This window comes from Danio rerio, chromosome 1 (genome assembly GCF_052040795.2).
Source record: "Danio rerio strain M-AB ecotype USA chromosome 1, GRCz13ab, whole genome shotgun sequence".
Classification (NCBI taxonomy): domain Eukaryota; kingdom Metazoa; phylum Chordata; class Actinopteri; order Cypriniformes; family Danionidae; genus Danio; species Danio rerio.
Genome location: NC_141021.1, coordinates 58,783,464 through 58,810,763, shown reverse-complemented (window position 1 = coordinate 58,810,763; position 27,300 = coordinate 58,783,464). Strand labels below are relative to the sequence as shown.

At 33.6% G+C, this 27,300-nt stretch overlaps 1 protein-coding gene across 1 annotated transcript in view; it reads left to right on the top strand.

The window, feature by feature from the left end:
- Nucleotides 1-26,843, top strand: part of c3a.6 (complement C3a, tandem duplicate 6) — a 42,455-nt gene extending 15,612 nt beyond the window's left edge. The window contains 28 exon segments of the mRNA NM_001008582.4: nucleotides 450-602; nucleotides 2,373-2,502; nucleotides 3,106-3,177; nucleotides 5,844-6,038; nucleotides 6,572-6,671; nucleotides 8,307-8,398; nucleotides 8,481-8,620; nucleotides 10,151-10,363; nucleotides 10,848-10,908; nucleotides 10,985-11,071; nucleotides 12,763-12,966; nucleotides 13,049-13,124; nucleotides 13,673-13,832; nucleotides 15,793-15,888; nucleotides 15,965-16,121; nucleotides 16,535-16,698; nucleotides 18,254-18,409; nucleotides 18,593-18,652; nucleotides 18,734-18,824; nucleotides 19,801-19,849; nucleotides 19,935-20,025; nucleotides 20,713-20,802; nucleotides 22,484-22,589; nucleotides 23,485-23,574; nucleotides 24,803-24,883; nucleotides 24,967-25,050; nucleotides 25,425-25,560; nucleotides 26,526-26,843. Coding sequence (NP_001008582.4) covers nucleotides 450-602; nucleotides 2,373-2,502; nucleotides 3,106-3,177; nucleotides 5,844-6,038; nucleotides 6,572-6,671; nucleotides 8,307-8,398; nucleotides 8,481-8,620; nucleotides 10,151-10,363; nucleotides 10,848-10,908; nucleotides 10,985-11,071; nucleotides 12,763-12,966; nucleotides 13,049-13,124; nucleotides 13,673-13,832; nucleotides 15,793-15,888; nucleotides 15,965-16,121; nucleotides 16,535-16,698; nucleotides 18,254-18,409; nucleotides 18,593-18,652; nucleotides 18,734-18,824; nucleotides 19,801-19,849; nucleotides 19,935-20,025; nucleotides 20,713-20,802; nucleotides 22,484-22,589; nucleotides 23,485-23,574; nucleotides 24,803-24,883; nucleotides 24,967-25,050; nucleotides 25,425-25,560; nucleotides 26,526-26,667 — 3,276 coding nt within the window. The 3' untranslated portion in view covers nucleotides 26,668-26,843.
- Nucleotides 26,844-27,300: the final 457 nt, after the last annotated feature.

The following is a 27,300-nucleotide window of genomic DNA, read 5'->3' as shown; positions in this document are numbered from 1 at the left end:
AGTATAAATTGATATGCAAAGTCATTGTATAAATGATAGAAGTGAACAAAAATATTTTCCCCACCAGCAAATATTAATCTAAGCAAAGAAAACCGACATCAAAGATTAAAGCAGACACTTACACACTATTACACCATCACCAGTGACTAAAACGCTGAGGAATATCCACAAGATAGAAGTAAACATTGATAAATTGGAGTTTTTACAGGGACATGAAGGTTTTAAATGATTGAAAAAGGCTGTTGTGCAGAGAGTTAGATTGCATGTGGCCAGAATTTACAATTTATGATCATTTCTCTATTTATAATTATTGATTAAGTGATACAAATATTCATATGATTCAATATGAGCGGACTGTGCTGCATTTCAATGGAGATCCCAGTGTAGAGATTGCAGTGTTGGTCTCTGCACAGGCGCTATTGAGATCCAATAGATCTTTTGTTTTTCAGCTAAAGGTCCAGGTGAAGGAGCCTCGGCCGATCTACCAGCCAGGAGAAGAGTTCAGTTTGCTGATAACTGGAGATCCTGGAGCCAAAGTGGGTCTGGTGGCGGTGGATAAAGCTGTGCATGGACTCAACCAGAACAGACTCACTCAGACAAAGGTGAAAAATCCTCTGTACCTTAAACCACTTAAACTCTGCAGACCCGGTACCGGGTCCGTGACGTCATCGACTTTCGCTTTCAGATTTAAAGGGCTAGTGTTGCACCAGACCCCCGTAAGTGGTGTCGTTTGAAAGTGTAGAATCTATATTTTATGCACATATGCATCACTTTGGTTTTTATTGTACTGTATAAAAGTTATTTACACTTAAAATACACAGTATTTTGGATACCCGAGCTAGGTATTTTACATTGGTTCATTTTCATATTTTTTTATATGACACATGTACAAGTTATAGCTCAAATGAAAGCTCTTGCCGGTGCTCATACAGTTCTAGCAGTCTTTTTACTGAATTATATTCATATGCCAAACAGTTTTTGAATGAATCTCGGTGTTTCCATGGCGCAGAAATGTAAACAATACATTCATGATCAATAAGCAGCCCCAGATAGCACAGACAGCTGTCATCTCTGACCTTATGCTGTGTGCTTCTTGGCCATTCTCCTGTGTTTTTGAGGTGATGTGCATAAGTAATCCTTTTATATGTCTGATGTGGTCCAAACACAGTGAATTATGTTTGATCAAACAAAAGAATAGTGAAATATGTAAACAAGGATTGGCCTCTGTGGCTTGTACAGCACCTCTCATCAGTTGGAATACAATAACTTTTGCATAGATTATGGTGGAGACATTTTTCTTTTTTCCTATGATTACAGACATGTGCAGGAACCACCAAAATTAATTACAGCACGCTAGACCACAAAGAACCTAAAAGGTGCACTTTCAAATTTGAGTTTATTAAAAAAAAAATACAAAAAGCGCCTCTTATTTTAGGTGTTTATTATAACACAGACAACATATACAGTTATTTTAAACACTTTCAATAGTGTTTTATGAAAATTCAAAGGGTTTTCTTTAAAATGATACCTCTGCATGTGGATTTGGGAAATTTTTAAATTTGAGTAGGCAAAATCCAGGCGGAAATCCCCAAATAGCAGCAGAGTTTAACTGATTAACAACCATTAGCTGTGTTTCCATTCAAAGTTGTGAATTAAACTTATGTATGGAAACATGGAGTATTGCTTAATACATTTGTGAATAAAGCAGAGTTTCCATCCAGTGAGAAACAAAAGTGAACAAAGTCACCATTTCCTGATAAACTGGAGCAAATATCAGGCAGAGAAATGTAGATTAGGGCAGTAGGAGAAGCCACTGTGGTGTTTTTTCTTTAATAAACAAGTTGTGCTCCAGAAGATGAAGACAAAATGCAATGAACGCAGTAAATGCGGTGGCTTTTGGAGGTGTGAGATGCTCTTTGGGAGCACAGACAGATGCTCAAGACAGTTCTAGAGTGAATAATAATAGAAGAAGAATAATACTGAAGCACTGTGATGACGGACTGTTGGCTGAGATCTTTCACAATCAGCAAAACAACATTTCAGATCTGCAACAATGGAAAGCTGGAAACATGGAAAGCTGCAAACTCCCTGAAACACACATTTATATTTGATCATCATCTGTCAAAAACTACATCACATGACTTTACTGATGTGCATGCTGGAATTGATCTGGTAAATGTGTTTCTGTCGTAGTTTATGTGCAATTAATCCCACCGAATTTAATCATACAGAAGTTTTTATGCACATCCTGATGTTTCTGTTAAGCGTTTTTTATGCGATACTCCAAATTGTGCATAAAATTATACAGATGGAAACATAGCTTTTGAGTGTTTTTGGTGCTTGGCTTATAAATGGCCTCTTTGTTGCTCTAGATCTGGGATATTGTGGAGAAGCACGACACCGGCTGCACAGCAGGAGGAGGAAGAGACAGTATGGGGGTGTTCATTGACGCAGGTCTGATGTTTGAGTCCCACACTGCTGGAGGAACTGAGAGCAGAACAGGTAGAGGATATAAACACTGATAAAACCACAAGTCAGAGGTCACGTGACGTTACTGATCACCCCTTAAAGGTGTTGTGAACTCAGAAATCACAATTCCCATCATTTTTTGACTTATAAGATATCATTGCTATAGTTTCAGAACTCAACACTTTCTATTTAGTCGAAAAACAGCTTACAGTTGAAAACTAAATAATTTGCCTTTTACTCCTGTGCATTTTTATGTCTGAGGTGATGTTAAACAGAGATTTTCACATTTTTATACATAATTTTAGCGAATTTCTTATGACTAATTTCTATGGTTTTCTTTGCCATGATGACAGCACATAACATTAGACTAGTTATTTTGCAAGATACTAGTATTCAGCTTAAAGTGACATTTAACTTAGCTAGGTTAAGGAAAGTGAAGTTAATTAGTAAAGTCATTGGACAACAGTGAGCTGTTCTGCAGCCAATCAGAAAAAAGGGGGCTTATAATAGTGATCTTTGCAGTTTGATTTTCTATTGGTTTCCAACTAAACTAAAAGAAAGAAGATTCATATCATAGAAAACACTGTGAGAATGCTGCTCTGTTAAAGCTCATGTTGATTTGTAAATATGCTCAAGTGCCCGAGTGTGTCATCCCTTCAAAGAGAAGAAGAAGAGCTGAGAGTCTTCAGAAAATCACCACTATATTGGGTGAGCAGCTTTTATGTTTTCATATTTTGTTTTTATAAATATGTGATATTTAAATTGAGTGTTTTGCGATAACGATAATATTTCTTACAATTTAACTGACTTGTAAAACACTATATATATATATATATATATATATATATATACATATATATTTGTTTGTTTGTTTGTTTATTTATTTATTTATTTATTTATTTGTTCATTTACAAGCTAATAAAAAAATAATGTCAATGTCTGCTTCTAAAATCACATACTTCCAAATAGGGTTGTAACGGTATGAATTTTTTACGGTATGATAATCGTCTAAAACAATACCACGGTTTGACGGTTTCGCGGCATACGGTATTAAATAGTAATTCTCATAGCAAAGACCCTGAAAAGATTAAGAACACGTTTTCTGACTGAACAAAGGTTTTATTTCAACAAACTTTTGAAAGAATCATTTTAATAGAACTATAGAAGTCTTTTATAAAAATAAACTGAAAATCTCCCATTTTAATAAATTAAATTAGAAGGAATAAACAAGCAAGGTCTTTTAAGATTAGACAAAAATAAACTTAAACTGTCCTTCCTTATAAGCAGGATAAATAGGAGACCAAAAGTGCAATACCAAGTTTATGGCTGTAAACATGTATTTAAAGCGTTGTTTTGTTCAGTCTAGGTTGTGATGAAGAAATGTAAGCATGTTAAGATTTTCAGGACTTAATCTTGACCGCTGAGGTGAGAGAATGTGTCCACTTGTACAATGAACGAATAAAAAAAAATAAGAAAATAATAAATAATGTGTCAAAGTCCAAATAAACATGGTGCAAATCCTCAGTAAAAAAATAGATATAAATATTTACTATACTATAAATAGTTACATAACGAAACTAGATTCAATATGGAACATCCTTAGGTTTTATGTGCCAGCATGGATATGGTTGTCTGTGGATATGGATTTGGATATGGTTGTCTGCAATGCAGACAAACAGCTGCACCTTCATTTGCGTCTTTTGAAAACAGCAAGAGCAGCAGTTCGTCTTTGCTGTGTCACTGTTTTGTCATGTTTCTGTGCTGCTGTGCATGCAAAAGTACTTAGTATGAGAATTATTTCATGCAAAACTTTTTTTTGCGTTTTATTTAGCCGCGCATAAATGTACAGCCTATCTCTCATTCTGTGTTGTTCAAAAAGCTCAGTGTTGGTCCACAAACAAAAGTGAAACCTATGCTTATTGGTTGTGATATAGCAAGTTTGAACCAATCTGGGCATGGAGGAGGGACAATGCATCAATGTATCATGTCTGGTTTGTCCGGAGACACAGTGACGAGCGTTTCTTTGTCAAATCAGCGTTGTCAAATGTTGATGACGTAACCGCACTGATTCCGGAGCCTCTGAAAGTCCACGAATGTTATGTGATACAGCACTGGAAAGCTGAGATTCTCTTCTTTATGCCAATCTTTGAATTGTATGAATCTGATCAGCGGATCAAAAGTTATTAAACATTTAAGAGCAATACTTATTTTTTTTATTTTTAGCCACGGACGGCGGTATGATAATCGTGCACGTTCAAATCGTGGTAGACCATCATACCGGTATATTGTTACAACCCTACTTCCAAACTATATAATATGTTAAAAACAGTAAGTGAGTCGAGTAGTATGACTGAATACATAGTATTGGAGAAACGGTTGGCGAGAAGTGACCTACAACTTTTGGCCAGATTCTGAAGTGTGCATCTGATGGACCTTATGCTATGCCATAATGCACCACAAGAGAATTCATGAATGTGAGTGATGTGATGGCAAAAAGTGACCTTATTCTTCACGTATGAGCGGACGCAACTTCTGAAATCTTTTTGGCTCAAGACTTTCGGCCTCATTCACTTTTGTTGATTTTTTTTCAGACATTAAAAACAGCTCATTCTACTGATTGATGAGGCAAATTGATCTTCATTCATTCATTCATTCTCGTTTTGGCTTAGTCCCTTTATTAATCAGGGGTCGCCACAGTGGAATGAATTGCCAACTTATACAGCATATGTTTTACACAGCGGATGCCTTTCAAGCCCAGCACTGAGAAACACCCATACTCTCAATCACACTCATACACTACAGCCAGAGACTGAGGGGGAAACCGGAGCACCCGGAGGGAACCCAGGGGAGAACATGCAAACTCCACACAGAAATGCCAGCTGACCCAGTTGGAGCTCAAACCAGTGACCTTCTTGTTGTGAGGCAATCATGCTACCCACTGCCCCACCATTGCTTATTATATGATTGCATGATGCAGATTTCAGCTCCAACCCTAATCAGACACACCTGGACTAGCTAATCGAGCTCTTACTAGGCTTTCTAGAATCATCCTCGGAGGTGTGTTGAGGCAAGTTGGAGCTAAAATCTGCAGAACACCGGCCCTCCAGGACCAAGTTTGTAAACCCCTCTTCTACTATTTATGTATAATCATGAACACACTTGTTCGAAGAGCAAGTAGTTTGACCATTTTCTGCCGTTCATTACTGCTAGTCATTTCTATTTGTAAACAATCAAAGTTGTAAAACAAGCGCACTTTGTAGAATAAAGTCAATCCTATTATCGCGATAGCCATCATTTTCCCGATACGTTGTGCAGCCCTAAAATGAAGTGATATGTGGATGAATATAAAGATGAATATTGTGTTGTTTTGTCAGCGGGTCAGTACTCTGGAGATCTGCGGAAGTGCTGTGTGGACGGCATGAGGGATAACAAACTGGGCTACACGTGTGACCGAAGAGCCACGTATGTGTCAGACGGCGCCGAGTGTGTGAGGGCCTTTCTGCACTGCTGCAATGATGTTGTTTCTCGAAGTCTGGAGGCCGGAGAGGAGGAGATGATTCTGGCTCGCAGTATGTGTTGAATATTTACGTTCGCTAACACTCTTTACACAATGCATTCAGTCATTCATTTTCCTTCAGCTTAGTCCCTTATTTATCAGGGGTCGGTAACCGGCAACTACTCCAGTATATGTTTTATGCAGCGGATGCACTTCTAGCTGGAACCCAGTACTGGGAAACACCCATACACTCTCACAATCACATACACACTCATGCACTACGGCTATTGTTGTTAATTCAGTTCACCTATAGCGCATGTGTTTGGACTTTGGGTGCACAATGAATAGAAGATGAAAATAAAATAAGCAAACTATTTATTTAAGATAAAATTGTAATTTATTTTGTGGTCACACTACATCCAGTTTTATTTAAGAGCTGTTTGTATGTTAAAATAAATATGCATTTTAGTAAAATTCATACTGTATTTAACTAAAATACCGTACAATTGAAAATATTTTACATTTATTTTATGAAGCTTTCATTTTTCCACTGATTTTTCATTGTTTTTTTTTGTTTTTTAAATGAGTCTCTGTTAACCCACACAGGTGAGGAGAGCGACTATTATGAGAGTTTTGAAGAAATCACCTCACGCACACAGTTTCCTGAGAGCTGGCTGTGGTCAGAGGAGATTCTGCCTGTCTGTTCGTCTAATAGGAGATTATGGTAAGTTTGAGGCACAGTGTTGAGGCAAGGTGATTTTTATTTTTTTTTTAAGCAGAAGTGATGTGAATTAATATATTAGAAATATATATATATATTTTTTATCTAAACAGTGTGTAAAATTGTCTATTTTTCCTATATTATACACTTAAAAAGTATGCAGAGTATAAAAGTATTTAATAAATGCAAGCATTAAAACTTAAAATAAATTAAATAATAAATAGAAATAATAAATTTTACGGTTTATAATGAAGAAAAAGCAAACTAACATTAGGAACTAATAACTAACATTCATTAAAATTGAATCAAAAAATAACCCCAGAAATATCTAAGGGTGCTTTCACACCTGTGAATCGATTCATTTGTTCCAAAAACAGGGAATAAAATTGTTTCATTGTTGCACTTTGTTTTTGGTGCGGTTCGCTTTCACACGGCAAAGTTTCTAAATGAACCAAAATTGCTAAAACAAGTCACGTGCGAGTAAACTTTATTTAAAATTCATGACGATGAGCAATAAGACATTGTAAGTGAAAAGCTGCGCTTTTTATTTTGAATGGTGACACCCTCAGACGTCATCCCTAAATATAGAGCAGAGGTAAGACTTTCTCATGCATAGCAGTTGGCTTACGCATTATAGGCTTTACATTATAGAAAGAAATAACAGATAAACTAAGACTGCAGTTCGGTCAGTTTTCCCGACGGATAAACAGCTCTCAATAATATTTCAGCATGCTTTCACTTTCGCATTTGACATGAACTGCACATTTACTGATAGGAATGACCTCCCACCCTACTCATAATTCTCTCGTCATGTAGCCGCATATATGCCTATGACATGTCAATGATGCACAGGGATATAGCCTGGCTCGAATCGTTTTGCTTTCTCATTGCAATCGATCCGCTCCAGAGTTCGTTTCAATCAAGCTGAGACCACCTCATTCAGGTGATTTTGGACTGATTGTTTTGGTGTGGATTTGAGCGCGATTGCTGGTTTTAGATATGCCAACTGAACCGCACTAACTGGGGAAACAAGACAGGTTCTGATAGAAAAGTCTAGGTGTGAAAGCACCCGTAAAATTGAACACTACTAACACAAAAACAGACGCTAAATTAAAACGTCAGAAAGCAGAGAAAAGTCATAATTTTTAAGTGTATTATACTCATGCTTTACCCAAAAATACTCTCTGTATAGTTTTATTAAAAATAATAATTTCTGTATGGTTTTTATTAATTTGTGTTTTTAAATATGTTGGTTGTTTTGTTTGTTCTATAATATACATTGCATAAAATATCTAATTTATATTTATTATTATTTGTGTCATTTTTTAATGCCTGTATTTATTTTAAAAAGTATAATTTTAGCATTTTTATTTTCTACGTTTTTTTTATTAATTTGTTTTAATCTTAGTTAATTAACTTCTTTAAGTAGTATATATTTATTACAACAAAACAAACGTCCTTTCTGTTTTTGACACATTTTGCATACGTACTGTAGAAAACACTTGCTAAACAATCCCTCTTTGCACTAATCTCCAAAAAAAATTATAATTATAATAATTGTACAAAAATGTCAATAATATTTCTGCTTTTATAATTTTTTTCATTTTCTTTCTGTCGCAGTGCAACAACATCTGTCACAAAAAGCCGAATCTACCTGAAGGAATCCATCACTACCTGGCAAATCTTTGCTGTCAGCCTGTCCAAAACACATGGTATTGATGTGTGAATGTTATAGACTTGTATAGTACAGGTTTAGATGTTGATCCTCATGTAACGCTGTCTGTTTGTCTGCAGGTATTTGTGTGGCAGATCCACATGAGATGATCGTGTATAAGATGTTCTTCATTGACCTAAAGGTGCCGTTTTCAGCCGTGCGCAATGAACAACTGCAGGTCCGGGCAATCCTTCACAACTACACCAAGAAGAAGATTAAGGTAAACGCATGGGGAATTAGCACATGCTCTGTTTCTATTAAAAAAAAAAACTCATCAGGCTCATAAACTCATTAGCTCGTTTTTATTGAAACATTTTTTATTCCATTAATTTTTTTACAGATTTGTTTTTTGAACAATGTGTTGAGAAATGTGACTGAAACAATCTTCATTTATTGTATTTATTTAATATTTATTATTAAGTTACTTTTCAAACTTATTTGTATTGAAATATGTCAAAGTTTTTCACAAATTATGTACATTTTTGACCCTAATGTTAAAAAATAATCATTTGTGAAAATAATGGAAGTCCTACAATCTTTATTTGCCTCACGTTACTTTTTCAGCTCATTTTTAATTAAATTCCCTTAATTGTGTCACAAATTAATTTATTAATTTATTAGTATTAGAGTCAGAAATGTGACTGAAACTTTCTATATTGATTGCATCAAGTTACTTTTTGAGCTCATTTGTATTGAATTATCTTTTTTACACAAATTACATACATTTTTGACCCTAATATTATTAAAAATAATAATTTGTGAAAAAATTAAAGCAATACAAACCTAATTTATTGCATCAAGTTATCTTTTGAGCTCATTTACAATTAAAAATGTTTATTTTTTCCACAAATTATTATTTTTTATTAATTTTAGGGTCAAAAGAAGTAACTGAGAAAATCGGAATTTATTGCATCAAGTTACTTTTTGAGCTCATTTTTATTGAAATATGTTAAAGCTTTTCACAAATTGCACACATTTTTTTCACAAATGATTTTTTAGTATTAAAGTCAGAAATGTGACACTCTTCATTTATTACATCAAGTTAATTTTTGAACTCATTTATAATATTTTTTTTTACAATTTCCCTTAATTTTTCCACAAATGTATTTTATTAGAATCAGTCAGAAATGTTTTGAGCTCATTTGTATTGAATTATGTTTTATCTTTTCACAAATTACATACATTTTTGACCCTAATATTAATAAAAAATAATCATTTGTGAAGAAATGAAAGCGATACAAACTTCATTGATTGCATCAAGTAACTTTTTGAGCTCATTTATAAATAAAAATGTTTATTTCTTCACAAATTATTAATTTTTTTTATTAATATTAGGGTCAAAATGCAACTGATCAAATCATCATTATTGCATCAAGTTTTAATTGTTTCAGTTTTAATAAAATATGTTTAATTTTTTCGCATTTTTTCATTTGTAATGAAACAATTTTTTTTCTGTGTACATTTTTCTGGAATTTGTTTAATAGTTAAAAACTATTTAATCAACCACTATGTCCAATTATTTATCATACATTTATTAAATGTATATACAGTTTTTACAAATTTATTGATTCGGATCTATGAAATTAGTTTATTCATTGTCTGTCAGTGTAATGACTGACTTTTCTCTCTTTCTCTTTGGTGTTTGAATAGAGATGTTGATATTTAACATTTAATCGTTCAGCTCTAGCAGGCATTTAGAGCCAAACCCCTCAGTTAAAGTGTGGCGGAGTTTAATCTGTTGGTCTTTCAGGCACGACTGGAGTTCAAAGAAACGAAGCACATCTGCAGCTCGGCCAGCAATAAAGGCTCCTACCAGACTGAGGTGGAGGTGGAGTCCATGTCGTCCAGGACCATCCCGCACGTCATTATTCCCCTGGAGCTGGGAAATCACTGGATCGAGGTGAAAGCGGCTGCGTTCGACTCTGTTTACAGTGACGGAGTCAAAAAGATCCTGAAGGTGGTGGTGAGTGTGAACTTTCCTTCTGAAAGAGTTAAGGGGATAGTTCACCTAAAAAATAACACTTACTCACTGTTTACTCACACTCAAGAGGTTCCATGTGAGTTTTGAGTTGTCTTTATCTGTTGAACATAATAGACAATAACCGCCATTAACTTCTAAAGTAAGAACAAATTACTGTGAACTCAAAAAATGACTTTTGCTGTTTGTTTGAAATACTCTTTTTCTAACTTGCGGGGAAATAATTCTAACTTACCTGCTTAAATAAAATAAAAGTACCCCAAATAACATTACAGCAAACTTCCCTTTCTCCCTCGCTGCCACAAACCAGGAGAAAACGTTTTAAAGTAAATGGCGATTCCCAACCTACCGCTTCTGCTTCTAACCAAAATAATATATATATATATATACACACACACATACATATATAGAGAGAGAGATCCTTAATTTAAACAACGATCCATCATGTTCATTATCATCTTTGTTTCAGTCTGAGGGAGTCCTCACTATGGTGCAGGAGACAAATGTAGAGCTCAATCCAGCTAAAATAGGTAAGAGTTCAGAATAATAGAGTTTTTCTTCTCAAATATCAAAACAATTACAGTCAAAATTAATTTGAACCATCAGGTGGACTACAGGAGGTGTCGGTGCGGAGCGGCAAACCAGACACTCGGGTTCCCAACACTCCCGCTAACACCTACATCTCAGTGACCGGTAAGTGGAAAACATTATCATTATAAACTGTTTTTCTTTTTTGCTTTATTAAGTCCATCTTAGGTCAGACACTGTCAATACAATATAAATAATATTAATACATATAGATATGCATAAAATGTCATAAAGGTCATGCACTGACACAATTCACTAACCAAGAAATGATTATACACTAAATAAGTACATAAATAATAAGGTTAAACATCACACACACATATAACACATATATATATATATAGTAAATAATAATTAAATAAATAAGTAAATATTAATTAAATAATGTAAAAAATGTAAAAAAAATTATACAGAGAAAGAAAAAAAAATTATTAGATTTTAAGTGGAGAACCCATATTAATAAAGGGACTAGGCCGAAAAGAAAATTAATGTGTGTGAATATATAATATAATATAATATAATATAATATAATATAATATAATATAATATAATATAATATAATATAACAAAATATAATATAATATAATATAATATAATATAATATAATATAATATAATATAATATAATATAATATAATATTAATATAATATAATATAATATAATATAATATAATATAATATAATATAATATAATATAATATTAATATAATATAATATAATATAATATAATATTAATTTGATATGATATGATATAATATAATATAATATAATATAATATAATATAATATAATATAATATAATATAATATAATAACAAAATATAATATAATATAATATAATATAATATAATATAATATAATATAATATTAATATAATATAATATAATATAATATTAATTTGATATGATATGATATAATATAATATAATATAATATAATATAATATAATATAATATAATATAATATAATATAATATAATATAATATGATATAATATAATATAATATTAATATAATATTATATGATATGATATAATATAATATAAATATAATATAATATAATATAATATAATATAATATAATATAATATAATATTAATATAATATAATATAATAAAATATAATGTAATGTAATGTAATATAATATAATATAATATAATATTAATTTGATATGATATGATATAATATAATATAATATAATATAATATAATATAATATAATATAATATAATATAATATAATATAATATAATATAATATGATATGATATGATATGATATAATATAATATAATATAAATATAATATAATATAATATAATATAATATAATATAATATAATATAATATAATATTAATATAATATAATATAATATAATATAATATAATAAAATGTAATGTAATGTAATATAATATAATATAATATAATATAATATAATATAATATAATATAATATAATAAAATATAATGTAATGTAATATAATATAATATAATATAATATAATATAATATAATATAATATAATATAATATAATATAATATAATATAATATAATAATATTAAATATATATTAAAAATATCGACAAAATATATACACAATATAAATATATATGTATATATATACACACAATACACAATTTACATATATACACAAAAACATACATACATAAGATAACAATAAAACCATATTAAAACAAACAATAATAATAGGATAAAAAGAAATAATAAAAAAAATTATAAACAGAAAAAACTAAAATATTAAACATTGTTTTTAGTCCATTAATCCTCCAATCCTGATCTGTTGTTCCAGGTAAGGATTTCAGTAAGACGATTGAGCAGCCCATTGGTGGAGAAGTCATGAAGCAGTTTATTGTCCAGCCTCGAGGAACCGGAGAGGAAAATATGATCTACATGACATTTCCAGTCATCGCCACTCATTATCTAGACATCACCAATCAGTGGGACACTGTTGGCATGAACCGACGCAACGAAGCAATCAACCACATCAAAACTGGTGCATTGATGCTAGCGAGAAATGCAATGTGATTGGACAAATGCTATAGGCATGTGTTGTTTATTTTATTATTTCTGTCAAGGTTATCAACGACAGCTAACTTTCCGTAAACCAGATGGGTCGTTTGCTGCGCTGATGACCACGCCGAGCAGCACATGGTGAAGCCAGCATATCTGCACTACAGACACATTAGCAAACGCTTGCTGTCTCTTTAGTAAAATATTTAATCATTGTAAAAAAAAAAAATCTTTATTTATTTATTATTTCATATATCATTATTTCAAAACAGATTCACAGTAAAGTAAAATCAGGAACAGAAAATAACCAAATTATCAAACATGAAATCCAGGCTTTGTTGTTATGCAGTTTTAACACTGCAAAAAAATGATACATACTGAGAGTTTTTGTCCAAATGTCTAAACATCCTTAAACCAAGAAACATTTTCTAGACAAGCAAAGAATATTGTCTTGTTTTAAGAAATAATATGCCAAACTTTAGTGAGTTTTCCCTTTAAAAAGCATAATATTCTGTCAATGGGATAAGCAAAATAATCTTGTTTTTCCTTTTGACATACGATTATTTTGTTTACCCCATTAGTGGATTAGTTTAAGCTTTTTTTGCGGATTATTTCTTAAAACAAGACAATAATTGTTTTTTGAACTATTCCTGACATATTTATATATTTTTTCTCTTCTGTCTTGGAAGGTTGACAGCGTATGTGGCAAAGGTGTTGACGATGGCCAGTGATCTGACTGTGGTGGACGAGAGTGTGATCTGCAGCGCCCTCCAGTGGCTGGCAGCAAACAAACAGCTGTCAGACGGCATGTTCAAAGAGGATTCGCACATCCTTCATGAAGAGATGCAGGTAATGGCACTGCCGGATTCACTACATCAGAGGGTTTTCATTTCAAGAGGTTATTTTATATTTGTGTTTTTAAATATATTGAGAATTTTTTTTTTTTTCGATTTATTTGATTTCTAGTTCAGTCCATATGTTTATAATCATCCACTGCCTCAACCTTTTAAAGCCAATTATTATTATTAATTTAATTAAGGTTTGAATAGATATGAATCTAAAAAATGCAAAGAAATATTCAATTAACAGAATAAATTTCAGTTAAATTAAATTAACAGATAATATATCAAAAGTTTCAGTTGCAAAAACCTCTAAATGCCATTAAAAAATTTCTCAGAAAATTAGCATTTTTTTTCAGCCTCGTATGTTTGTTCAAGCATTTCACTTTAAAGCCAATGGAAAGAACTTATTCATTACTATAAAATAAATATTTCTGACCCTACACACAAAAGTCGAAGAAAAATGCTAATTTTAGAAGAAAATATCAAACGGCACTTAGAGGTTTGTGCATCTGAACTCTTCATATATATTCTTACTTTTCTTACTTAGTCCAAATATCTAAACATTCTTAAAGAAAGTTCTGGAGGTACTAGTGAATATATAATTCACAGATAAGTAATGTAGCTGTATAATAAATACTTTGTGAGCAATTGTTAGTGTTTCTTGAATTGATTGATTGATTGATTGATTGATTGATTGATTGATTGATTGATTGATTGATTGATTGATTGATTGATTGATTGATTGATTGATTGATTGATTGATTGATTGATTGATTGATTGATTGATTGATATCAAAATAATACTAAAACAAGGGTGGAAATTTCCAATATATTTCAGGAAAAAAATGACACTTTGATGCTTGTTTGTCTAATGCTGAAATTAGTAATAGTGTACACCCTTAACAATTCACCCTTGTGTATTACTCCGCCCACATACAGCGACAAGTATAGGACACCCTACAGTTTGACAAATATTGCAGCTGTTGGACAACATAATGTACTTTTGAGGCTTTTTTAGTCGAGAATGTAGTTGTTTAGATTGCAACTATGCAGTTTATTTATGAGAATAGTGCCTATTTTAAATACTTATAATTTCTGAAAGAGTGTGTCTTTGAGCAAAGAAGGTTGCCAATGTTTATCCACAAGATGGCGACAGAGATCGCATAATAAGCCCAAAGAGAAAAGCAGTGTGATTTCAAACTACAGCTCATCAAATCATTACTAAACAGGTAAATGTTATAGTGCTGTGTTTACACCATAGTAATATTATGATCTCCCAATTGCAACAGTCTATCGAGATTTCTCAGTATTTCTCTGAGATGCAGTTCATGTCGTTCAGCCTCATAATCTTAAAATGTAAGCAAAATCAGCTGTTTTGTCATCACTTTAGACATTACGCTAGAGAATTGTTCAAATACAAGCTCTAAAGTGACATTGTTAGTGAAGCAGCAACGGTTTCTGCAGTTCTGACGTCAGATGCAGATGTGAATGAATGATAAAAGAAAATAGTTCCTTTTAAAAAAATGTTTTTTGAGACTCCATGCGTTTGATGTTTGATTTTCTTTTTTATGCACACAATTATGCTGTCGAAGTGTTGTATAAACGCAATATCACATGAGTAGCAGTGCGACGTGGCTGTATATCGTCACTGGTGGGACACTAAGGTACTTGGCCTGTGGCCTCGTGCCAACGCAAGCCTCCCACCAGTGCCAATATACAGCCACATCACACTGTTACAAGTCTGATATTGATCATTTTTATATATATATATATATATATATATATATATATATATATATATATATATATATATATATATATATATATATATATATATATAGAACATTAATGTTGTTGAGCAAATACTTTCAAGACAGACAAAAATCCCTGGAAGTCATCTGGTTTTCAAGTCTCATTTATGTGAATATATGTGTTTGGTTAATTGAATAAACAAATGTTATTTGCAGGGTGCTGTTCGAGGGAAGGATGCGGACGCCTCTCTGACTGCGTTCGTCCTGATCGCCATGCAGGAAGGAAGTCAGATCTGTGCTAAATCTGTTCAAGTAAGAGTGTGTTTTTCTCCAACAGCAGTGTGAGGCGTCTGTCAGGAGCTCACGTCAGTCTCTTTGTCAATGCTAGAATCTTCGGAGCAGTATGAATAAAGCTGTGGGTTACCTGACGCTCAGAATTCACACTCTCACCAGCCCTTATGCTGTCGCGATCAGCTCCTACGCTTTGGCTCATGCTGGAAAACTGGAGAAAGGCATCCTGAAGAGACACTCCACCCAGAATGATGGTCAAAAACACTAAACTACAACAAATATATGTTTTTTAAGGCATCAACTAGACATCATATGGTGGCTTTAAAATATATATGTACAGTTGAAGTCAGAATTATTCGCGCTTATGTCAATTTTATTTACTTTTTCTCATATTTAGTAGTGTATGTGAGTGAATGAGTTTCCTAGTGATAGGTTACAGCTGGAAGGGCATCCGCTACGGGAAACATATGCTGGATAAGTTGGCGGTTCATTCCGCTGTGGTGACCCTAGAATAATAAACTTAGCCGAAAAGAAAATGAATGAATGAATGTGTCGAAAAAATATACAGGGGGGCTAATAATTCAGACTTCAACTGTTTATGCTTTATCATAACTAATCAAAGCAGTTTCTTCATTGTTATCCATGTGTACTGTATTTGACCCAACAGCTGGGTCATTCTGGAGAGTTCCTGGAGCTCTTCATCTCTCTCTGGAGGCCACAGGTTATGCTGTTCTGGCTCTGGTGAAGGAGCAGGACTTTCAGAGCGCCGGATCGGCCGTCCGCTGGCTGAGAGCACAGAGAGCTGCGTATGGAGCCCATGGGACCACACAGGTACAGATCAGCATCACTGCACACACACACAACATACAAGGCTAGTTTATTTATATGGCATATTTCATACACAGTGCCTATTCAAAGTGCTTTACAGAAACAAGAATAAAAGAAACATTAAATATAAGAAAATTAAATAAAAACAACAAAGAATAAAAATGATAAAAAATGATTTAAAGGTTTTGAAGGTATGAAAAAAGAGACGAAGGACAATGCGAAGTACAAATAAATCTCGAAATTCCAAGGTATGTTATTCCTAGAGAAAAACCGCTAAATAACACAAACTCATCCAGGAACTGAGAATCACCTTGACTGTCAGTGAATACAATCACATCTGTGTACTAACATCCACATTCAAATGTAGCTACTTGTCTGTCATGCCACACCTTTTGACGTTTTGCCTTCGTCTTGTGAATGAATAATATATAGGTTAGTCTATGCTTTATTCAGCCAGTTTTGCTTCTGTCAGCTTTGCGTCTTCATCTGTTTGTCTCCATCTTGTGTCTCAATGATGTGCAGGTTAGTGTATACTCCATCAGCTGTTTTAATCTCTGTCAGCTTTGTGTTTTTGACTGTTTGTCTCCATCTTGTGTCTGAATAATGCGCAGGTTAGTGTATACTCCATCAGCTGTTTTGTTTTTGTCAGCTTTGCATTTTTGACTGTTTGTCTCCATCTTGTGTCTGAATGTTGTGCAGGTTAGTGTATACTCCATCAGCTATTTTAATCTCTGTCAGCTTTGCGTTTTTGATTGTTCGGCGCCATCTTGTGTCTGAATAATGTGCAGGTTAGTGTATACTCCATCAGCTGTTTTCGTTTCCGTTAACTTTTCGTTTTTGACTGTTTGACACCATCTTGTGTTTGAATGATGTGCAGGTTAGTGTATACTCCATCAGCTATTTTAATCTCTGTCAGCTTTGCGTTTTTGACTGTTTGGCGTCATCTTGTGTCTGAATAATGCGTAAATTAGTGTATACTCCATCAGCTATTTTAATCTCTGTCAGCTTTAAATTTTTGACTGTTTGTCTCCATCTTGTGTTTGAATGATGTGCAGGTTAGTGTATACTCCATCAGCTATTTTCGTTTCTGTCAGCTTTGTGTTTTTGACTGTTTGGCGCCATCTTGTGTTTGAATAATGTGCAGGTTAGTGTATACTCCATCAGCTATTTTCGTTTCTGTCAGCTTTGTGTTTTTGACTGTTTGGCGCCATCTTGTGTTTGAATAATGTGCAGGTTAGTGTATACTCCATCAGCTATTTTCGTTTCTGTCAGCTTTGTGTTTTTGACTGTTTGGCGCCATCTTGTGTCTGAATAATGTGCAGGTTAGTGTATACTTAGGCTAGTACATTTTGGGTGGTTGTTTTCTCAGAATAAACTCTTCAGTCGTAAGCAACTGATAAACCTCTCAGCATTTATTCAGTGTTGACAGTCACCTGGATGTACTTTATCGATTACATCAGCAGCCCAAAATAAATCAATAAAGCTGTGTGTGTAATGTGGCTCATAGTGATGGACTTGTTTGCTTAATAAACAGGTCTGTGTTTGTCTGTATTTCCAGGCAAGCCTCATCGTTTTCCAGGCAGTTGCTGAATACCGCACTGGGGCAAAGAAGCAGGATGTGAACCTGGATATCCAGCTCTCTGTGGAGGGGAGAAAAACACAGAACAAATGGACGTTCTCTCGCTCTAACAGTCATGTGACGCGATCAGACAAGGTGAAGGTTGAAAATTTTATCTTTGGTTTGTTCATTTTCAGCACTTAGTGGAATGTTTAAGTGTAAACCGTGTCAATATTGGTCACTTTAATTGTGATTTGAAATTTTCATCACGCAAATTTTCATAACGCCTCTTATTTGATATCATATGGCATGTAATTTGAGTCAAATCTTTCACATCAGGTCCAGCTGGCACAAGGCTTCAACGTCACGGCTCATGGGAACGGACTGGCCACTCTCTCGGTAAGGATTCATAAACATAAGTCAAAATATAGATGCCAATTAATGTTACTCCCTGTAATTTGAGTCTTTGTGTCCTCTCAGGTGTATTCTCTGTATTATGCTCTGCCTGAAGAGAGAGAAAACGACTGTAAAGTGTTTGAGCTCAGTGTGCAGATGGACAAACAGCTTGAAGGCCAGTTTACAATTCAGCACTTGGCAGATGCTTCTATATTTGGCAATTTATAATATAATAAAATATAATACAAAATAAAATAATATAATATAATATAGTATTATATTATAAAATAAAATAAAATAATATAATATAATATAATATAATATAATATAATATAATATAATGTAATGTAATGTAATGTAATGTAAAATAATACAATATAATATAATATAATATTATAATGTAAAATAATATAAAATAATATAATATAAAGTAAAATAAAATAATATAATATAATAAAATATAATATAAAATTATAATATAATATAATATAATATAAAATTATAATATAATATAATATAATATAATATAATATAATTTAATTTAATATAATATAGGTACTTAAAAGAACTTAAAAAAATATAAAAACACATTATCCTGAGAGTTTGAAAATAAAATATTTTGGGTTTTCAACATAATAATAGTCAGACGTGTCTTGATTTCTAAAATCATCAGATTACACTGGTTTCTGAAGAATGAGTAATTATGTAGTCCTGAATGAGTAATTATGCTAAAAATACAACTGAATCACAGCATAAATTGCAGTTTACAATTTTATTATTTTGAATTGTAATATTATTAAACTTATTATTAATACATTTCTTCAGGGCTTGGAATTCATGTGAGACTGCTACTACTACTAATGATCATAAAATAAATGTTACTTTTTTTAAAAATATGTAATATGTAACTGTTTAGATAATTTGTGTACAATACAATTTGTAAAGTAATATTTTCTATGTCTTTAGTGGGTGTATTATATGAGGCAGTTTTTTAATTCATTGAATTGGTAAAATAACAATTATAATTACTTGTATTTTATGTAAAGTTCTCAGCTCTTATAAGATGTCATTTTACTGATATTTGAAAACAACAAAAAGCTGATCGCAAAAAATATGGCCGATGCTTACCATTAAAATCTCTCCATGTGCAGTGTCTCACCCTGGAGCCATCGAGAGTTACCTGCTCACCATTGAAACACAGTGAGTATAAAACTCAAATAAAGACATTTTTTTTTATCAGTTTTCTTCTTCAGTGTGATGATGTGCGTCTGATGCTGTGTTGAAGCTTCAGGAGCTCAGAGAGAGATGCTGCCATGTCTGTTTTAGATGTCGGGCTGCTGACGGGCTTCAAGGTGGATGACGGAGATCTTTCAAAGGTACAAATACTCAATGATTATGCTAAAAATTGATTGATTTAATAGTGTTTTTGTGTATGTGAATTATCACTTTACGTGCTGTGTATGATCAAACACCTTAAAAGTAAACATTTAAAAGGACAGTTCTCCTCAAAATTAACGTTTACTCACCATTTGCTCTCCCTCAGTTGATTCCAAACACTTATGTCAGATTCTTTCTTCTGTTGTACACAAAAGAAGATATTTTGAAGAATGTTCGACACATCATGGTTTTGCCAAGTACGATGCGATCCTGGATTAACACCTATGTTGATCCTGGAGCATAATTTTAGTTGGAAAATGTAATCCATGTCTATTTCCTACCCCAAAACCCAAACATAACTGTAAAATATTTCTAAAATCAGTGGGGAATAATAGTTGGATAACACATATGTAGAAGTGCATAACCGTAAGCCTAAACTTAAAATAAATGATAAACGTATCCCTTAATTCTGATTGGCTGGGAAACAAAACCTAAGAATTGTGTTGTTTCAACTCATTTTAAATAAGAAATTTAAACAAGCAGTAAAAAATAATGAGAATTTTGAGTTTTGAGTGAACTATCCTATTAAAGAATATATGAATATAGATGGATATGAAATTACTTGTGTATATTTGAGAATTACAGATGGGAAATACTGTATAATAACACTGATTTCTGTCCATCAGTTGGCTAAAGGGAAAGACAGATACATCGACAGGTTTGAGATGAACAAGGAGCTTTCTGATCGAGAATCGCTGGTCATCATCTTAAATAAGGTACTTAAAGTCTGTCATTTATGTATGGATACAAAAACATAAGCAAATGTTGATTCACCATACCTGTCAACATTGGGTTATGAAAATAAGGAATAAGCACACCATAATAAGGGACCCACTAACCCCCATATTTTATCCATAATGCAAGTGCCATTACCATATGAATAATCAACATTATATTATTAGCATTCATGTTGTTATTGTAACAACTTAAAAGTTCACAGCTGACCTTGCTAGCTAGATAACCCATTGGAGTATTGCATGTTCCACTATTGCACAGTGTTGCCATTTGGTAACACACACATTTGATCGATTTGCAAAAAAGTAATTGATTTTAAAAAAATTGAGTTGTGAGAAAGTCATCATAATTTACTGGAGGGGATATTTAAGATTTTTTTGTAGATTTAAAATAATTTGATGCTTTGTTTTTATTGACATTTACATGTGCATTTAGCAACTACTCACAATAAACGGCAGTCTGTCAGAAATGGCACTACAGTAAAACACTGGATGTCATGTGACTTAGGCAAAGCACATCATTGGCTACTCTAAGGTCTTCTCTTTCCAACAACAAAAAAAATGTTGGTCTTAAAGAAACAGTAGCAAGGAAATGAACATGAGTATCATGTTGCCATATGGCTACGCCGTGCAGTAGAGGGTTAACAAAGTGACTTTTATTTATATTTTAGTCGTTTGAGCTAATATAATGTATAAGAAATAATAGCAAGAGAAGAAAAGTCTGTAAAATAACAGAAAATGTGCTGCAGTTTATCACTAGGGTTATTTAGCATAATATATAACACCAACTCAGACTATATAGCACTGCACACTATTACAAATTCAAGCTTCAAACTTTTGACCACTGTTTAAGGTTAAAAGTTATGAGAAAGATCAAGATCTTATAATAAATAAAAGGGGAAAAATAAAAACATCAATCTCAAAATACAGAAAACTGCTAATTTACAAACATTTTTACAGTGCTGAATATAACTTTTAGAGTAAAAGCCTCAGTTTCAAGTTTCAAGCCGTTTATATAACAAGCCTTTCAAGCCTCAGACCGGCCCACCTCAGTTCACCACTGACTATATTAAAATAAGGTTATTTCCAATTCAGTTTCTAATTACACTATCACGTCTTTTTTGAGAAAACAGCTCTTTTAGAACTTCAAATGTTCAACAACCCTTACAGTATTATGTCTTAACAATAAAAATGAAAAAAAAAAAGTTGTTACTCAGACAAGGACCGAACCCAGGTTGGCCGCGTCATAAACTAACGTACTAACCACTGTACCACAACAGCTGTATGATGTACAGTGACATATCTAGTTATATCATCATTAACCTGCAGGCTGCATCCTGCTCACGAGGCTACGAGAAAATAGATAAAAAGAGCAGAGCTGCGGTAAAATAATAAATAAGAAGGCTGTGGTTAAGTAAATAAATAAATTATTTTTAAAAAGTGTGACTGCTGAGAGCAACAGATTCTGGAACTAGGGACACCGGCCCTCGCGGCCAAAATACGGACCGGCCCACCAGGAATTCTCCCGGTCCTCCTGATTAGCCAATCCGGGCCTGTTTATAGATGATAGTAACAGGATTTCTGTACTACAAAGCCTCCTCTGTCCACTCACCGGAGCTCCTACCTTATATCCTGACACCAGCTGTTTGTGTGTTTTCTTCAGGTTTCTCATAAAGACCGGGACAGGGTTGCCTTCAGGGTCCATAAAGTCAATGAAGTGGGAATGCTGCAGCCCGCTGGAGTCACAGTCTATGAATACAACACTCCAGGTACAGGACAACAGGGTCTTAAAAACTCTTAAAAGGTCTGCCTTTTCAAAAACATTCATCATGATATTGTGTCTTAAAGAGATAGTTCACACTAAAATGCTAATTCTGTCATTTTTTACTCACTTATACTTGTTTCAAACCTTTATGAGTTTATTTTTCCTTGTTAAACACAAAAGAAGATATTTTGAAGAATGCTGGAAACCTGTAGCCATTGACTCCTGTAGTATTTCTTTTTTACTATGGAGTGAATGGTTACAGGTTTTCAGCATTCTTTTGTGTTTAACAGAAGAAACGTATAAAGGTTTAGATTTAAAGTTTGGGGTGAACTGTCCTTTTAAGGCCTGTTCAGAATGATTTAAGACTTCATAAAGGTTTGTACATTAAGTAAATTTTGGGGTGAACTGTCTCTTTAATTTTTAAAGTTCATTATAAAGCTACTCAATCAGGCCAACAGCAATCCAATCACCAACAATCCATCTCTATAAAATCTTTAACAATCTTTTTATTTATTACCTCTATCACTATTATTGATGAATTATCTTCCTTACCTTAACATTAGTTAAAAAAAGTCCATGTATTTAAAGTACAACTACCCAATGAGGACAGTGACCTGGACAGACGTGTGTACTATATGCATTTAGTTTATTACAGTTTTTAAAACGTGTCAAGTTGTTAAAAAAAGCTTATGTTGAAGTAAATGTGTGTGCATACACTAGAATTTTCCACTGGTCCAACCAGGCCATTAGAAGAAATGCTCAGTGTTTAGCCCTGTGATTCTGACATTTCATTCATCAGGGTCTTTAAAAAGCTCTTAAAGTGTTCAGCTTGTTTATTGTTAAAATAGCCTGTTTTTAGCCATTCTGCTTTATCTGCAATAACTTCTGCTCTTCCACAGATGATCGCTGTGTGAAGTTCTACCATCCACACAAGAGAGACGGAGCGCTCAACAGACTCTGCCATGAGGACCTGTGTCAGTGTGCTGAAGGTGTGTGTGTGTGTGTGTGTGTGTGTGTGTGCATGTGCGTGTGCGTGTGTGTGTGAATGACGGGTCGTACAGGTGCTGGACCTTTTAAAAAAAGTGCTTAGATTTTATTTTTATTTTTTGAAACTGCTTAAAAACATTTATTTCATAATAATATTAATCTTTCTAAATAGATAATAATACTTAATATTACATGTTAATAATTACAAAAGTATAGGTAATTTATATTTTAGATACTTTTTTTTATTTAATTTGTATTATTAATTTATATATTTAATTTTATCTAAAGATTTTTTTTGCACAAAAGAAAACTGGAGACTCTGCGTGTGTCTTTTTAGATTTGATTAACAATTCAAGAGTGAACAGTACATGAAATTAAAATGAATATAAATTTAAGAGGAAAGATGACAGTAATTCAATGTTGGGCTTGGAGTTAACATGATTTTTTTCATGGAATACTATACTATACTATACACTATACTATACTATACACTATACTATACTATACACTATACACTATACTATACTATACACTATACTATACTATGCTATGCTATACTATACTATACTATACTATAGAATAATATATATATATATATATATATATATATACACACACAAAAGTTCTGTCTGGTTCTTGAATCTGATTGGCTGATAGCCGTAATATATTTAAGTAATATCAGCACCCGTACAGCCTCTTTACCCTTTGTGTATTACTCCGCCCACATACAGCCAGCAAAAAGCAGACACTACAGTTCTAAAGTTTAAAAGATGCACGCTCAGCTGTTTAACTGTCAGCTTATGATTTGAAACCAACGCAGAAGAAAGTAGTTCCACATACAAAAGGGTTTTTGAGACTTTCCATGCTTGATTTTGTTTTTATATACACAATTATGCCGTCAAACTGTTGTATAAACGTAATATCACATGAGTAGCAGTGCGATATGGCTGTATATCGACACTGGCGGGGCAATGCACGCCTCCCACCAGTGCCGATAAACTGCCCTATTGCACTGCTACTCGTGTGATATTGCTCATATATATATATATATGCATACTGTAACAAATAGCATCTGATATAATGTGATGTAATATATATGTTAGTTAATGTAATTTGCTGGACAGAATTGAAAGCCGACATGGAAAGTGGGTAAATTTAAAAAGGTGAAAGAACCCTAATGCATGAGTGAATACTGTCCTGATTATATTTATGAGTGTGTGTGGCTTACAGAGAACTGCAGTTTCCAGAAGAAGCATCATGTTCCTGAGTCTCAGCGTGCTAATAAAGCCTGTGCGCCTGGAGTGGAGTACGGTAAATGTTAAACATGCATTTCTCTCTGTTACAGTAGATGTTTAGAGCCGTGATTTACACGCTGCAATTCAACTCTTTCATAGTTTATAAAGCCAAGCTGGTGGGAATGGAGCTTTCACTGCAAGCAGACATTTATAATATGACCATCAAACAAGTGCTGAAAGAAGGTAGGACAAACATCAATGCAATTATGTGTACAAGTCAAAATATGGATCATGTGTGTTTATGTATTTACAAAACTCTCGTCTATACACAAAGGGCTCCTTTACTGTACACAGTATTTAGATTTAAAATGTAACACAACATGAGTTGGAGTTATGTAGAATTCATGAGTACATAAAGGGAGTCATTTGCAAACAAATCTAAACCTTTAAAAGTAGATATTGCAATGTAAACAGATTTTAAGCTGTGGCAAATTGACAAGTTAAAGTCTGATTTACTTTGATTATTAGAGTACATTTTACTATAAAATAAGATGGCATGTGTTTTCTGTGTTACATGTGGTTACATCTTGTTAAAAGCTTTTGCGGCTGGTTTTCAGGCACGGATCCGGATGTGGAAGGGAAGACCCGGTCTTTCTTGGCCCATCCCAACTGTAGAGAGTTCCTGAACTTTGAAGAAGGCAAAACATACCTGATCATGGGCCAGACCACATCACTGCCAACCATCGGTGGAAAGTAGGAGCTTTACTATCAATGTTACAGTACTAGGACCATCGCTATTATGTGCATATGTGAACCTGGAGCACAAAACCAGGTCTTAAAAACCAGTCTTGTGTTGCACTAGTATATTTGTATCAAATGTCAAAAACACATCGTATGTGTCCAAAGTTACCATTTTTCTTTTCAATTAATTGTCACATTTAGTCATTAAACAGAAACCTTTATCCAACGTGACTTACAGTTCATCTTTATTAACAGTTAATCTTTATTTTCATCGTGCCAAACATAAACAACGAAATTAAAAAGCAGCTCTAGCATGGTGCTAAATACATACAAATAAAATTTTAATTAATACTGAATAAACCAGCTTAAACCAGCCTAGGCTGGTTTAAGTTGGTCAACCAGGCTGTTTTTAGAGGGGTTTTGGCCACTTCCAGGCTGGTTTCCAGCCATTTCCAGCCTGTTTTTAGCTGGTCAGGCTTGGATATGACCAGCTAAAACCATCTTGACCAGCCCAGCCAGGCTGGGAGCCCAGCCAAAACCAGCTATGTCCAGCTTAAACCAGGCTGGTCAAGCTGGTTTTAGCTGGTCATTTTTCAGCCTGACCAGCTTAGACCAGGCTGGAAATGGCTGGAAACCAGCCTGGAAGTGGCCAAAATCCCTCTAAAACAAGCTTGATTGACCAGCTAAAACCAGCCAACCAGCCTAGGCTGGTTGAAGCTGTTTTTTTCAGCAGGGTGTCTTCAATAGTGTTTTTTTATTACAGTACAATTCACAATGACACAACTTAAAATACCCTGATTCACAATAACATACAATATAACAATAACTGTGTGTGTGTGTGTGTGTGTGTGTGTGTGTGTGTGTGTGTGTGTGTGTGTGTGTGTGTGTGTGTGTGTGTGTGTGTGTGTGTGTGTGTGTGTGTGTGTTTGTGTGTGTGTGTGTGTGTGTGTGTGTGTGTGTGTGTGTGTATTTTTCAGACTGAGATACAGTCTAGGTGAGCAGACCTGGGTTGAATACTGGCCGACAGAGGAAGAGTCTGAAACGGAGGACTTCAGTGAGCAGCACAGGGGTCTCGCCGCTCTCACTGACCAGCTCTTCAACTTCGGATGCACAACATGATCATGATCGTCAGCAGCTCTGGCCAATCAGTCAGTAATCCAAAACACAAATGAGGATTTGTTTAATAGATTAATAAATCTTTAACATGAACACTATTCCATAATCCTAAACATTAAACATGGCTGTAAGAACACTGCAACAACAATACATACAAATAAAGCGTGACTCTTTTTACTGCTTCAGTTGATTCTTGCATTTATTCTAGACTTGATTGTAGATGGCCGTTTTTGCAACATAGGTCATTCTAAAAACGTAGACCTAAATACATTTCTGGATAGTGTGAATTATGTAACCAGAGGTACTTATCAAGGCTGCGTTTTGTCTTTAAAACTATTGCTACGAGGGGGTTTCCGTGCTTACATATAGACAGCTTTCCCGCTGTTACCAGTTTGCCCAGTAGTATGTAGAGATGCAGAAAGGAGTTGACCATAATGATGAGGTTCGAGTCTGTTGAAGAACAGTTTCAGAAAACAGGTTAGATAAAAACAGAAGCCAAAAAATAAAATAAATTAAAGCTGCAAGCAGCAATGAAAGGGTCCTCGCACCTGGGCTCACAGCCGCCCGGTGGTCTCAGGATGATAGAGAACAGCTAGTAATATTAATTTAAGCTGATATATTTAAAACATCTGACAA